At 44.6% G+C, this 12886-nt stretch overlaps 1 protein-coding gene across 1 annotated transcript in view; it reads right to left on the bottom strand.

Moving 5' to 3' along the window:
* Positions 1-10759, bottom strand: part of WNK1 (WNK lysine deficient protein kinase 1) — a 538182-nt gene extending 527423 nt beyond the window's left edge. The window contains 1 exon segment of the mRNA XM_033953429.1: positions 8904-10759. Within this exon segment, the coding sequence (XP_033809320.1) occupies positions 8904-9626 (723 nt within the window). The 5' untranslated portion in view covers positions 9627-10759.
* Between the last annotated feature and the right edge of the window lie 2127 nt (positions 10760-12886).

Raw genomic sequence — 12886 nt, 5'->3', positions numbered from 1 at the left:
GCCTAACGAACCTTCTGTACTTCTTTGAGGGAATAAGCAGTCGGGTGGACAATGGGGAACCAATAGACATCATTTACCTCGATTTTCAAAAGGCTTTCGACAAGGTGCCACATGAAAGGCTGCTTAGGAAGCTGTGGAACCACGGGGTGGGAGTGGGAGGGAATGTGCACAAATGGATCAAGCACTGGTTGTCGGGTAGACTGCAGAGGGTCGGAGTGAAGGGCCAATATTCTGACTGGTGGGGAGTCACAAGCGGTGTGCCACAGGGATCGGTGCTGGGGCCGTTACTCTTCAACATATTTATCAATGACCTGGAAAAGGAGGCAAAGTGCGAGGTTATAAAATTTGCAGACGATACCAAACTGTGCGGCAGAGTTAGGTCCAGGGAGGAGTGTGAGGACCTGCTGGGCATCATAAAGAGGGGCATAACAACCAGGACGCGGGAAGTCATCATGCCATTGTATCGAGCGATGGTACGTCCACATCTGGAATACTGCGTTCAGTATTGGTCGCCGCACCTCAAGAAGGACATGGCGGTACTTGAGAGAGTCCAAAGGAGAGCAACGAAACTGGTAAAAGGGCTGGAACACTGCCCATACGCCGAGAGGTTGGATAGGCTGGGGCTCTTCTCTCTGGAAAAAAGGAGGCTCAGGGGAGATATGATAGAGACCTTCAAGATCATGAGGGGCATAGAGAGGGTGGATAGGGACAGATTCTTCAGACTGAAGGGGACAACAAGTACGAGGGGGCATTCGGAGAAACTGAAGGGAGATAGGTTCAAAACAAATGCAAGGAAGTTTTTTTTCACCCAAAGGGTCGTGGACACTTGGAATGCGCTACTGGAGGAAGTGATCAGGCAGAGTACGGTACAGGGATTCAAACAGGGATTGGACGGATTCCTGAGGGATAAAGGGATCGTGGGATACTGAGGGAGGAGCTGGGATGTAACACAACTAACCAGGTAATAAGTATAGAAACCCAACCAGGTCGTGCATGTGCAAGACCGGAGGGTTAGGACTTTGATGGGAAGATAGGACTTCAATGAGAAACCAAGGTGGCAAGGGAGCCCCTTCTGGTGATTCAGGCAGGTCGTGACCTGTTTGGGCCGCCGCGGGAGCGGACTGCCGGGCAGGATGGACCTATGGTCTGACCCGGCGGAGGCACTGCTTATGTTCTTACTACATTTATATAGTATTATCAGAGAATGCTACAAAGCATGGAAAAGACCATGCAATGCCATTATGTGCATCAGAAGCTAAAATACTTCAACACTAAACCGGTTAGAACTAGTTTAGCGTCGATCACTAAAGGCATGGTAAGTTTAGAACAATGGGGCCTCAATCTTTATCATTACTAGTATTAAGCTGCTTTAATTTGCTTCTCATACTTGTGTATCTTAAATGGGTCAGTGCATCCAGTGTTTCTCAACTCAGTCCTGAAGCACCCCTCTGCCAGTCAGGTTTTCAGGATATCCACAATGACTATGCATAATTTCTTTCATGCATATTCATTGTGGATATCTTGAAATCTGACTTTCAAGGGGGTACTCCAGGACTGAGTTGAAAACTACTGCTGTAATCTACCAACTCCTCTAAAATGCAAACACAACTGTACATTCCAACTTTGTTTCCCCCCCAGTGAGAGGTTGTAAACTGAAAAAACACCATGAACATCTTCTCTCGCACCAAGCAGCATCATGGGGTAAAGACCTAGAACAATTGTTTTCGCCCACTACTTATGAGGAATTTAGGAAACGTCTGAAAACACACCTGTTCCTAAAGTATCTAGACAACTGATCCTCTCTTCTCTCTCCCCTCTATAGCGATTAACTTGTTCTATTGATCACTCTCTCCTCAAAAATGGATTTCCTGTCCTATTAACCCTCTTTCTTCCTCCCCTCTTAAAGTCAATCAATTTGTACCTTTGCTTAATCTTTGTAAACCGCTTAGAACTTCATAGTATTGCGGTATATAAGCTGTTATTATTATTATTATTACTTGTCTGAAACTTTAAAGATGTATCCAATGAATCAATACTTAGCAGCCCTTTTACTAAGCTGCGCTAAGAAACGGGCTTAGTGAGTCCTTGTGTAGGTCTTTCCCACACGCTCAAGCCCATTTCTAGATTGGCTGTAAATTCAGCCTTTTTCTATTATATCTTTTTCTAGCCATGCATTAATTTTAGCATTACCTGTAGTGTGTGGCCACTTAAAAAAACAAGGGAGCACTTACCTCCTCCTATTTAGCAGGCACCAAGGCTCCCATGTTATAGACATGCTAATCTAATCTAATCTTCAGTTTATATACCAGGTCATCTCCCAAAGGAGCTCGACTCTGTTCACAAATGATTAAGATCAGAGTGACATAAAATGTAAGCCTAAAAAAAGAAAATGTTATTAATGCATCATTTCAAGAAAAAACACTGATAGTTAAGATTAAGGTATAACACTGAATAAAAACTAAAAGAATAAAATATACTATTACTACGGCACTTCAGTAGGTAAGCCTTTAAGACATTGTGTGAACAGCCAAGTTTTTAGATCTTTCAGGAATTGTTGTAGCTGACCTATCAATCTGACAGTCAGGAAGTCTATTCCAAATTTCTACCAGTTTAAACGCCATAGATTTGCTAAGCTTCTCAGCAGATTTGTATGTCGTTATAATCATCGAATAACAGGATCTAGTAGTATACCAACATAAAGGGATGAAGGGTCAAATATTGCATAAAGGAACTTAAAGATGACATATACGCACTTAAACTGTATGCCTAAAACTGGAAGCCAGTGAAGCTTTCTCAATAAAGGGGAGACATGATCGTACTTTCTCTTTCTAAAGATGAGTTTAGCTGCCATATTTTCTATCAACTGCAGCCGATCTAGACTACCTTGTTTAATGCCCAAGTAAACAGAATTGCAATAGTCCAACTGAGCAAGCACAGTGCTAAATACCAGTACTAAATAATATGCTTGATGGATTTTCTATCAACTGCAGCCGATCTAGACTACCTTGTTTAATGCCCAAGTAAACAGAATTGCAATAGTCCAACTGAGCAAGCACAGTGCTAAATACCAGTACTAAATAATATGCTTGATGGAATAGTGATCTAACTTTCCTCAGCATACGCAGGCTAAAAGAAACACCACTTTGCCAGAGAATTTACCTGATTGTGAAATGTAAGTGAAGAGTCCAGAATAATACCCAAGATTCTGGAGGAAAAATCTAGATGTAATGAAATATAACATTAGCAAGGATATTTTCTAATCTAGCTCCAATCCAAAGCAGTTTGGTTTTTGAAGCATTCAGTGGACATGCTCTATGATCATTTTGAGCTTCCAGACTGGCATCAATTTTTAACTCTGTTCAATAAATATACTAAATCAAACTGCTTGCTGGACAAGTGTCCTTCCAAGATCTTGAAAGCTCGATTTCAAAAGGGATTTATTTAATTGGTTAACAACTACTCTTACTAAAGGGATATTTAATGAGGAAATGGGACACATATTGATTATATCTATCCCTAAAGATCAGAAGAACTCAAATAGCCCTGAAGACCAACTATAGGCCCATAAAGCACAGTTACTTACCGTAACAGGTGTTATCCAGGGACAGCAGGCATATATTCTCACATGTGGGTGACGTCATCTACGGAGCCCCGATGCGGAAGCATTTTCAAGCAAACTTGATTGAAGATTTAAGTTTGCTCTGCTGCTCCACGCATGCGTGCCTTCCTGCTCCACTAGGGGGTGCATACCCTCGTGGTCTCCAATTCACTTAACTAGCAAAGAAGCCAACCTCGGGGAGGTGGGCGGGTTGTGAGAATATATGCCTGCTGTCCCTGGATAACACCTGTTACGGTAAGTAACTGTGCTTTATCCCAGGACAAGCAGGCATGAAATTCTCACATGTGGGTGACCTCCAAGCTAACTGAAAAGGGATGGAGGGAAGTTGGCAATTTAAGCGTTGTACGGATCAAGACATAAAGTTCGTTGTGCGCAGCGTTCGCTGTGCGAGGCGTCCGTTATGCGAGGCACCACTGTACATTTCTTATATTATGACTGAAATAGAACATTGGACAATCAACTTTAAACTGAAACTAAATACAGAAAAAGACAAAAGTTTTCTTAGAAAGCCCAAAGGATAAAATTACTATTACATCGCTGTATTTAAAAGATCATGATTATCCGATTTCTAAAACTATAAAAATATTAGGAGTCACACTAGACACACATTTGACTATGGTTGAACACACAAATATAGTGGTGAAGAAGTGTTTTTTTGCACTATGGAAATTAAAGAGCATTAAAAAATACTTTGACCCGTTATCATTTAGATCAAGGGTGCCCTCACTTTTTGGGCTTGTGAGCGACTTTTAAAATGACCAAGTCAAAATGCTCTACCAACAATAAAATTTACCTCCCCCCCCCCCCACACACACACACACAGAGCACACAGAGAAAATGTTAATTATCATTTATATTCCCGGGGGGTTTTCAAAGAGGTCAAGGCAGATGACTCTATGCAATGTCATCTCAGTAACAACCATACAAAAATAGACAAATATACCCCCTCCCATTTTACTAAACCGCAATAGCAGGTTTTAGCGCAGGGAGCTGCGCTGAATGCCCCGCGCTGCTCTCGACGCTCATAGGCTTCATGCGCTAAAAACCACTATTGCGGTTTAGTAAAATGGAGCCATAGTGCAAAATATAGACAGCAGAAATAAATTCTCAAAACGGACACATTTTGATCACTAAATTGAAAATAAAATCATTTTTCCTACCTTTGTTGTCTGGTGATTTAATGAGTCTCTGGTTGCACTTTCTTCTGACTGTGCTTCCAATATTTTTTCTCTTCTTTCAACCTCCTGTATGCTTCTTCTCCTCCAGATCTCATTCTCTCCCCCAACTTTTTCTTTCTTTCTCCCTGCCTCTCTTTCTTTCTCTCTCTCCATGCCCCCTTTCTGACTCCCTGTTCCCCTTTTCTTTCTGTTTCCCTTCTTTCTTTGTCTCCTTGCCCCCCTTCTTTCTATCTCCCTGTCCTCCCCCAAGCCACTAGGTTTGCCGCCGCCACCGCCATCAGGGAACAGGCCCTCAAGCCACTTGGTTTGCTGCCACCATCGGGGAACAGGCCCCCAAGCCACCGCCACCCCTGTAGAAGCGTTGCGCTGACCAGTATTCCGCTCCCCAACATCAATTCTGACATCGGAGAGGAGTTCCAGGCCAGCCAGGCAGCGATTGGCTGGCCCAGAACTTCCTCTCCAACATCAGAATTGACGTCGGGGAGCGGAATGCTGGTCGGTCCGACGCTTCTCCAGGGAGGGTGATGGGGGACATCGGGGAGAGGAAGGCTGATCAGCCTGGTAATAATAATAATTTAATTCTTATATACCGCTATACCAAAAAGGATTGACTCGCGTTGCCTTCCCGATCTACTAGTCGATCGCGATCAACGTATTGGGCACCCTTGATTTAGATTATTGGTGCAGTCTTTGGTTTTATCCATATTAAACTATTGCAATATCGTTTATTTGGGTATACCTAAAAAAAACAGTGAGAAAATTAAGAATACAGAACACGGTTGTCCGCTTGATATTTGGATTGAAAAAAAGCGACCTTGTTAGTCCCTACTACAGACTGCTGCACTGGTTACCAATGGAGGCACGAATAATGTTTAAGTTTTCTTGTATTTGTTTTAAGCTGGTTTGGGAACTAGCTCCTACCTATCTTTTATCTCATTTTGTGTTATATAGTCATAGAAACATAGAAAGATGACGGCAGAAAAGGGCCACAGCCCATCAAGTCTGCCCACCCTACTGACCCACCCCATTAAGTCTGAATGCTGATGACCTAGTTCCTTAACTCTCGTAGGGATCCCACGTGGATGTCCCATTTATTCTTAAAGTCGAGCACGTTGGTGGCCTCGACCACCTGCACTGGAAGTCTGTTCCAGTGATCTATCACCCTTTCTGTGAAAAAATACTTCCTGGTGTCACCATTAAATTTCCCTCCTCTGAGTTTGAGCGGGTGCCCCCTTGTGACAAAGATAACCAGAAATTGTAATCTTTTTGCATACCCAAGCATTACTGGCTGTAAATACAAATCCTTTTGGGATAGGACTCCCATGTATCAAGCAAGTAAACAGCAGTCTTGGTTAGGTAACTACATTAATGGAGCTAGGCTGACCTACGGCGCCTTTAGGAAAGAAATTAAAACTGTATTGTTTGAAAGATTTATCTCCTAAACCAGGGGTAGACAATTCCAGTCCTTGAGAGCCGGAGCCAGGTCAAGTTTTCAGGATATCCACAATGAATATGTATGAGATGGATTTACATGCATTACCTCGTTGAGATGCAAATCTATCTCATGCATATTTATTGTGGATATCCTGAAAACCTGACCTGGCTTCGGCTCTCGAGGACCGGAATTGCCTACCCCTTTCCTAAACAGACGTTACACTAAATCTAACAATTTTTATTATTATTATTTCTATTATTATTATTTCTATTCTTGAGTAATATATTGTGCTTTTATAATTTACATATTGTAATTCGCTGATTGTCCAGCTCTCTTCGGTGTGAACCGCCTAGAAGTCGTCCAATTTTCACAGTATAGAAGAATAAAGTTATGTTATTTATGGACATTGCCTACGTCTGTAATTTGGAGATGCAACAGTCTATGCCCAAAACCAAATCACTATTGGGATTGATTTCTAATAGAATTAAAATGTCATTCGCATAAGTAAATATAGTCTCTGCAGATGAGAGACAAAAGTTTTTCAATGAGGTCACGTAGATGTTAAACAAAATTGGTGACCAGTCACGGCAGTGGTTAACATCAGTGAACTAGCTGATGAACACATCTATACCCATTGGGTCTAGGAAGATACATCATGGTTGTTTCAGTGCAGAATCAGTCGCAATGAATCGTAGTACAATTATGATGGCTAGTCTCCCTCACCGTGGTTCCTGTCATCTCTGCCTTTCTCTTCCACTCACCCTGGTCCAGCATGTCTCACCCTCTTTTCCCATCAAACTTCTACCTGAAGTTGCCCATCACAATTCCTGCAGCTTTCCTTCTCCAGTATTCCATCCCTTGCGTCATGGCTTCTCTCCCTCTCAGGCATCCTGCCTTCCAAACAGGAAGTTGCATCTGGAATGCTGCAGGACCTCATGGGGGAGAAGGGCAATGCCCCACACACACACCACCCTAAATTACAGCTGTTCTCTCCCAGATGATTCAGCAAGGCCATTTCAGCACAGCCACAATGGATGAACTGGCTGTGATGAATCGTCCCATTCTGTTCCTATTCTCCACCCGAATACAAAAAATAAATATTGAACACTTTAGTGACACTTTAACACATCCACTGTTAGGTGCACATTAGTGCCTAACACAGCTTTATAAAAGGGGCCTTGTTTTCAAATAATTCAGTCTCTAAGCATTACTTGAACCTTGCTTTTGTAGTCCTACTTCTTCTTGCTGCCTAAGTGAATGTAGATCACTGTGAATTAACAGAATCCTTCCTCAATCATATTTGTGATAAATCAAAAAGTTAGTCAATTAAAAATAAATAAATCTGCCTATCAACTTTGCAAAAAATGAATTTGCTACTTACAGTACAAGTAGAAACAGGTACTTCATTGAGCAGCAATATAGTAATTGATCTGTATATCCCTTCCCACCACAAAATGCTTCAAACTTGTTTCAGATAATATCTTTCTAGCAATTGGAAAGCAATTTTGGTTGCTATGGCTAAATATAGTAACATAGTAAATGACAGCAGATAGGACTGACATGGTCCATCCAATCTGCACAATAATTTAGGTTCTACATCCTGCTCAATAGCATAAAATAATTAATATGTACCCGAAGTTGAGGGCACAACCAATCCAGTGCTACTACTCAATAGTGTTCAAAACTAAACCAAATGAAAACTAATTTTACTTATTTTCCACCTGAAGGGCAACTATCAGAACAGTTGAAACCCCCAATACCAACCAGCATGTGCTCAGATGAATGGGGGTATAAAAAACTGCCGAGTTCATTCACAGGTAAAACAAAGAATTTTATAAAATTGAAAGCACAAGGATTTAAAAAATTAATGCTACATCAGATCATTATACTAGGTACAGAACAAGTGCTGTAATTCACAGAAAGATAAAGGTTGTTGACCAGAGGAGAGCGTTGAAACACAGGTACTTCCACACTACCAATGCCAGGTTTACATGAAATGAATTGTACCTATGATTTAAATTGATACTGTCAAGTAAATACCAAAACATAATGAAAAAATGCTGTAGAGAAGTTTTCAATGCTCACCTCTTAAAACATGGCTTCGGGCTCAAAGTGTATTCATTTATTCCATCCAAATCATGCAGCAGAAAGAAGCGTACTGCAATGTTAAGTGCACATTGCAATACAGACAATTTTTCACAGCAATACTTCCAAAGTTGAACCAACTTTGTGTTGACGTCTGCCCTCACCCATGATCTAGCATCTTTTCCTCCATTCTACCACCTTCCCAATTATCTCTATCCCTCTCTCTCAAATCCATACTCTCCTACTGGACCAGGTGAGGCACTGGCTCAGATACTGGTGATAAAGAGTGCCAACATCCTAGTCTGACATCTATCCCTCTAGGAGTCTGAAGACAGACTTGACTAGAATTTTGGCACCTTTTATCACTGGCATCCTGAGCTAATCCTATTTCCTGGTCCATAGACTGAGCTAGCCCTGTTAATAAATATTGGAAGTATTATGATAGGATTAACAAGTCTAAAATACCCAATAATCCACAAACCTTCTTGAATGCAGCATTTCCCCCAAACTGATGCCACAATCTAAGCCACATATATATATATATGAAGTGATTGAGGACAGCAGCAAAATGTACAACCCCGCTTACCTGTAGCTCACACCATGCCACTTCTACTGTGGTTTCGGTATCCAGCCCTCTATACACCGTTTTGAAAGAGCCTCTCCCGATCTCGATGTCAAATTTAAGAAATCGGCCCTCAGGCGAGAAGCCCACTGCCTTGGTCTCCAGTTCCTCGTTATCGTCCGAAAACTTTTCCTGCTGGCTCCTCTCCTCGGGCTCTTCCGTTTTGGAGACCAACTCTTCTCTCTCGCCCCCGGCGTCCGGCTTCAGGCCACTTTGCTCCGGCTGTTCTGTCCTCTCCTGACCCCTGGAAGAGCCGAGCAGTCCCGAATAAACGAAGCTGTCTTCTAGGAGGGCAACCGGGGAGGCGTCGCGCTGCGATTCCCCTTCGCTAAGGGCGCCCGGCTGCCCTTCCGCGGAAACCTGTCCAAGCAGAAGGGAGGACGGGACGGGGGTAAGGTGGACAGCCAGAGCGGTCTCCGATTCGGGAGGGGAGGCGAGGATGCACTCCTTGCTGGGCAACTCCAGCGCCGTGGCGTTGGAGTCGCAGATAACGCTGCGGCGGAAAAAACGGTGCTCGGCGGTCCGGCTGTCCTTGTCCATCGTGTGCCGTCTGCGCCGGAAATCCTCCGACTTGCCAGCCGCCGGGCCCGGGCTCTCGGCCCCCAGCCTCTCCCCCACCGAGGTGTCGGAACTGGAGCCGTTGACGGGTCTAGGAGGAGCCAGGAAAGGGCCGGAGGGGGTCGACATGGCGCCGGGAGCGGGAGGCGCCCCGGCCCTCGAATCTCGCGCGAAAGACGAGTGCGACGGAAGGATCGGGTCGCCGCTTAAGAGTTCGTAGGGGGCGAGAGTGGGTCGGCGCCCCGCGTGGGCACGAAACACGGCCTGCGCTCACCGCCCATGCTTGGCCGACAACGCCGTCATGGAAGGCGCCTTTCGAGGAAGGGAAGAACCCGCGCCGAGGGTCCGCGTTCTGTCGGGGGGAGGGATCCGCTGGCCGGGCCGAGGCCTCCAGGCCGGGGTGGCAGAAGCCAGGGACTGGACGCTTCCCCTCCCCGCGGTGGGCTGGGCGAGTCCCGTCTCCCAGGTCGGAACGCTGTAGCTGTCAGGCGCCGGAGGTTCGGGCGGTGTCACTATGGGGCTCCCGTGGTTTGGAAAAGGCCCCTCTCTCTCTCTCTCTCCAGGCCCGCCTAAAGAGGAGGAGAAGAGCGGGCAGCCCGCGCGCTCTCCTTCCGTCACCCGGGGGAAGGGGAGGGCCCGCTGTAAGTGTTGTCAGAATCTATTTGAGCCCCAGTTCAAGGCAGGGAGACTTGTTAACAACCCAACTGGAACCAGCAAAACATCCCGGGGAAGAGGTCAACACCTCTCCGTGGCCGCTGCCTTCCGCGCGACTGTAACAACTCCACGGAACGAGGGCTTCACCGGTCCAGGGGGGGGGGGGGCGGCTACAGGCCTCGCGCTCGCCTTCGGGAATGCGGCCGAGGAGGGCCGCTTTCGCGCCCAGCGGCGCCGCTGCCACGCTCGTCCGGAAGGAACCCGAAGTATAATCCAGAGCCGTGCAAAACGCCGAGCTGAACAGCGAAGAGCCGTATCCGACGGTCCACAGCGCGCTCTTTCTCGCTTCTCCTGGCTAAATGGCGACAGAGGCCGAAAACCGACACGACCCAGGGCCCGCCCCCTTCCTCTTCCTGGCGCGCGTTCACGCCTACCAGGCTGCCTCGCGCCAGGCTCCGCTTCTGCGCAGGCCCTGGATTCTGTGGCTGCATGAGCTTTCTGGGAATTGTAGTGCGGCAGACTACGCAAGGCCTACGTATCACCGTATAGGGTGGGTTTTTTGGGGTGTCTGTGAGTGGTTTTTTGCAGGGACAATTTTAGACATACTGGGGCACAGGGCAAAAATTAAGGAGGGGGCCCCTGATCCAGGCCCCGGAACGATTTTCCTTGATTCTTCACCAGCCATTACTACAACACATAAAACTACTTTAAATGACGTCTTCTTCACACATAAAACCACAGACAGACCTTTACCAAATACAGAAAAAGGGACCAGAAATTGAACTGGGAACCCCAAGGAATTAATCTCAGCAAGTAATAAAACATTGGAAGAATAAAAATAGATATGCACTTATTTTTGTACTGAAAACACTGGGGCTTTGGTACCAGGCCACCCCAAAATTAGCCATCTCTCCTGCTGTGGCTGGTGGGGATCCTGCAGCTCTGCAGTTGAAGGCCACCTTCTCCTGTTTGGCAGTCAGAAATATCCAAGCTCTGCAGCTAGCGGCAGTGTCTCCAAGCTGCAGATCTTAAAGAATTCTGGCCACTTATAACGAGATGTCCAGGAAAACCTGGACATGTTCTTCTTTTACAAGACTGTCCGGGTGCCTGGGAAGATTTCCAAAACCCAACTGTTTGTCTGGGTTTGGGAAGGCCCCAAGCTCAGGGCTGCGTCTGGAAAACCTCTGAGCATTCACGCATGCTCAGAGGCCCTTCAAACGTGGCCCCACACTCGGTCCCTCAATGCAAATTTTGCTTGCACATTGAACAAGTAGTAAAACTGGTTGCATGATATACCACTCTTTCAAATCTTAGTGAACTCCATAAAGTATACAGTATTTTGGTTTATCAGAGTTTTTCAGTTTAATGCAATTAGCATAAATGGATTCCAAAAGCCTTTTCCTGGGAATGAGCAACAATGAATGGATCTACTTTATGGCATCCTACAAGGTCCTTATGATCAGGCTTTGCCAGTGGCCATTATCATAAGATTATGGGCTCAATGGACCTTTGGTCTGATCCATCATGGCACATCTTATGTTCCAGACTCGGAAATATAAAATATGATTACAGATAACTGCACAGTTTCCTTTCCTTTGCAATACTGAGGCCACAATTAATCTCTAACTTTAAACAACCCTAGAACAGAGGAAGTTCATATATGCTAGCAGTAAATGGTAAAAAGTCTTCACTTCATGTGGCTTATAGTTGGTAAGCAAATACTGTACTGTTCAATGCTGTATATGCACAGCTAAGTCACAACACTTCATGAAGTTAGAGTTGCTGGTATTGCAATGTATTGTCAGCCTATTTATTCAAATGAAGCAGAGTGTAGATACAAATAATTAAAACATAATGACCTCTGGACAGGGACTCTCCTAGTCATTACTGATTAGTTGGTCAAAAACCAAACATTTTTTATATTGAAGTGCAATCAGATATTTTCTGGGTTCAATGGTGGGGCATAAAACATTGAAATCAAAAAACACTGAAAGGCTAGATTGTGCACATGCAAAACCTGGTAATGAAATGTAGGAGAAGAATATTTTATGCAACTACCGCTGTTTACCATGAGTATATACAGCACTGTCTGCGAGGACAGATAGAAGCCCAACAGCAGTAGTAGCTGAAGAGGAACTGTTGAGAGCTGAAGCAGAGGCAGCTGACTGCAACATGCTGAAGCCACATAGTTCCTGTAATCTGTGGTGTATGACACTCTTATTCACTGCCCCAGGAAATGGGTTTCTGTGCAGTCAGTAACAAATGAGAGTTCCTCACTGCCTGCTAAGCCACTAGGTAAAAATATCAGCATCTGAGCATAAGAGCATAGGATGCAGCAAGCAGAAACAGCAACATACATATGTTGTCTGCTTAATCTAACCTTTTGATGATAGTCGAGAAGGACATTATAAATGCTTCCACTGCAATCTAACCTGTCAAAGCCCATTGTCACCTACAGATGACACCTATTAATAATGGCATATAACGACCAATACATTGTTTAATTTTATTTTTCCTTTGCACATGCTTGAATATAGATCGAATAATTTGAACTGGACCATTGTTGAGCTTGCAACTTATATTGGTTAATCAATACTCACATAGAAACAAGAGGGAGTAGTACAGTGAAGAAGTGTCTACTGTGACTGCTTGGTATTATGGCATGGAAAAGGCCTAATAAAATGCAATCTTTTTTTTTTTTCTTTTTGTACACGTATATCTTTCCTAAAATGGTC

The sequence above is a fragment of the Geotrypetes seraphini genome, chromosome 7 (genome assembly GCF_902459505.1).
Source record: "Geotrypetes seraphini chromosome 7, aGeoSer1.1, whole genome shotgun sequence".
NCBI lineage: Eukaryota > Metazoa > Chordata > Amphibia > Gymnophiona > Dermophiidae > Geotrypetes > Geotrypetes seraphini.
This window is presented reverse-complemented; position numbering and strand designations above follow the sequence as displayed.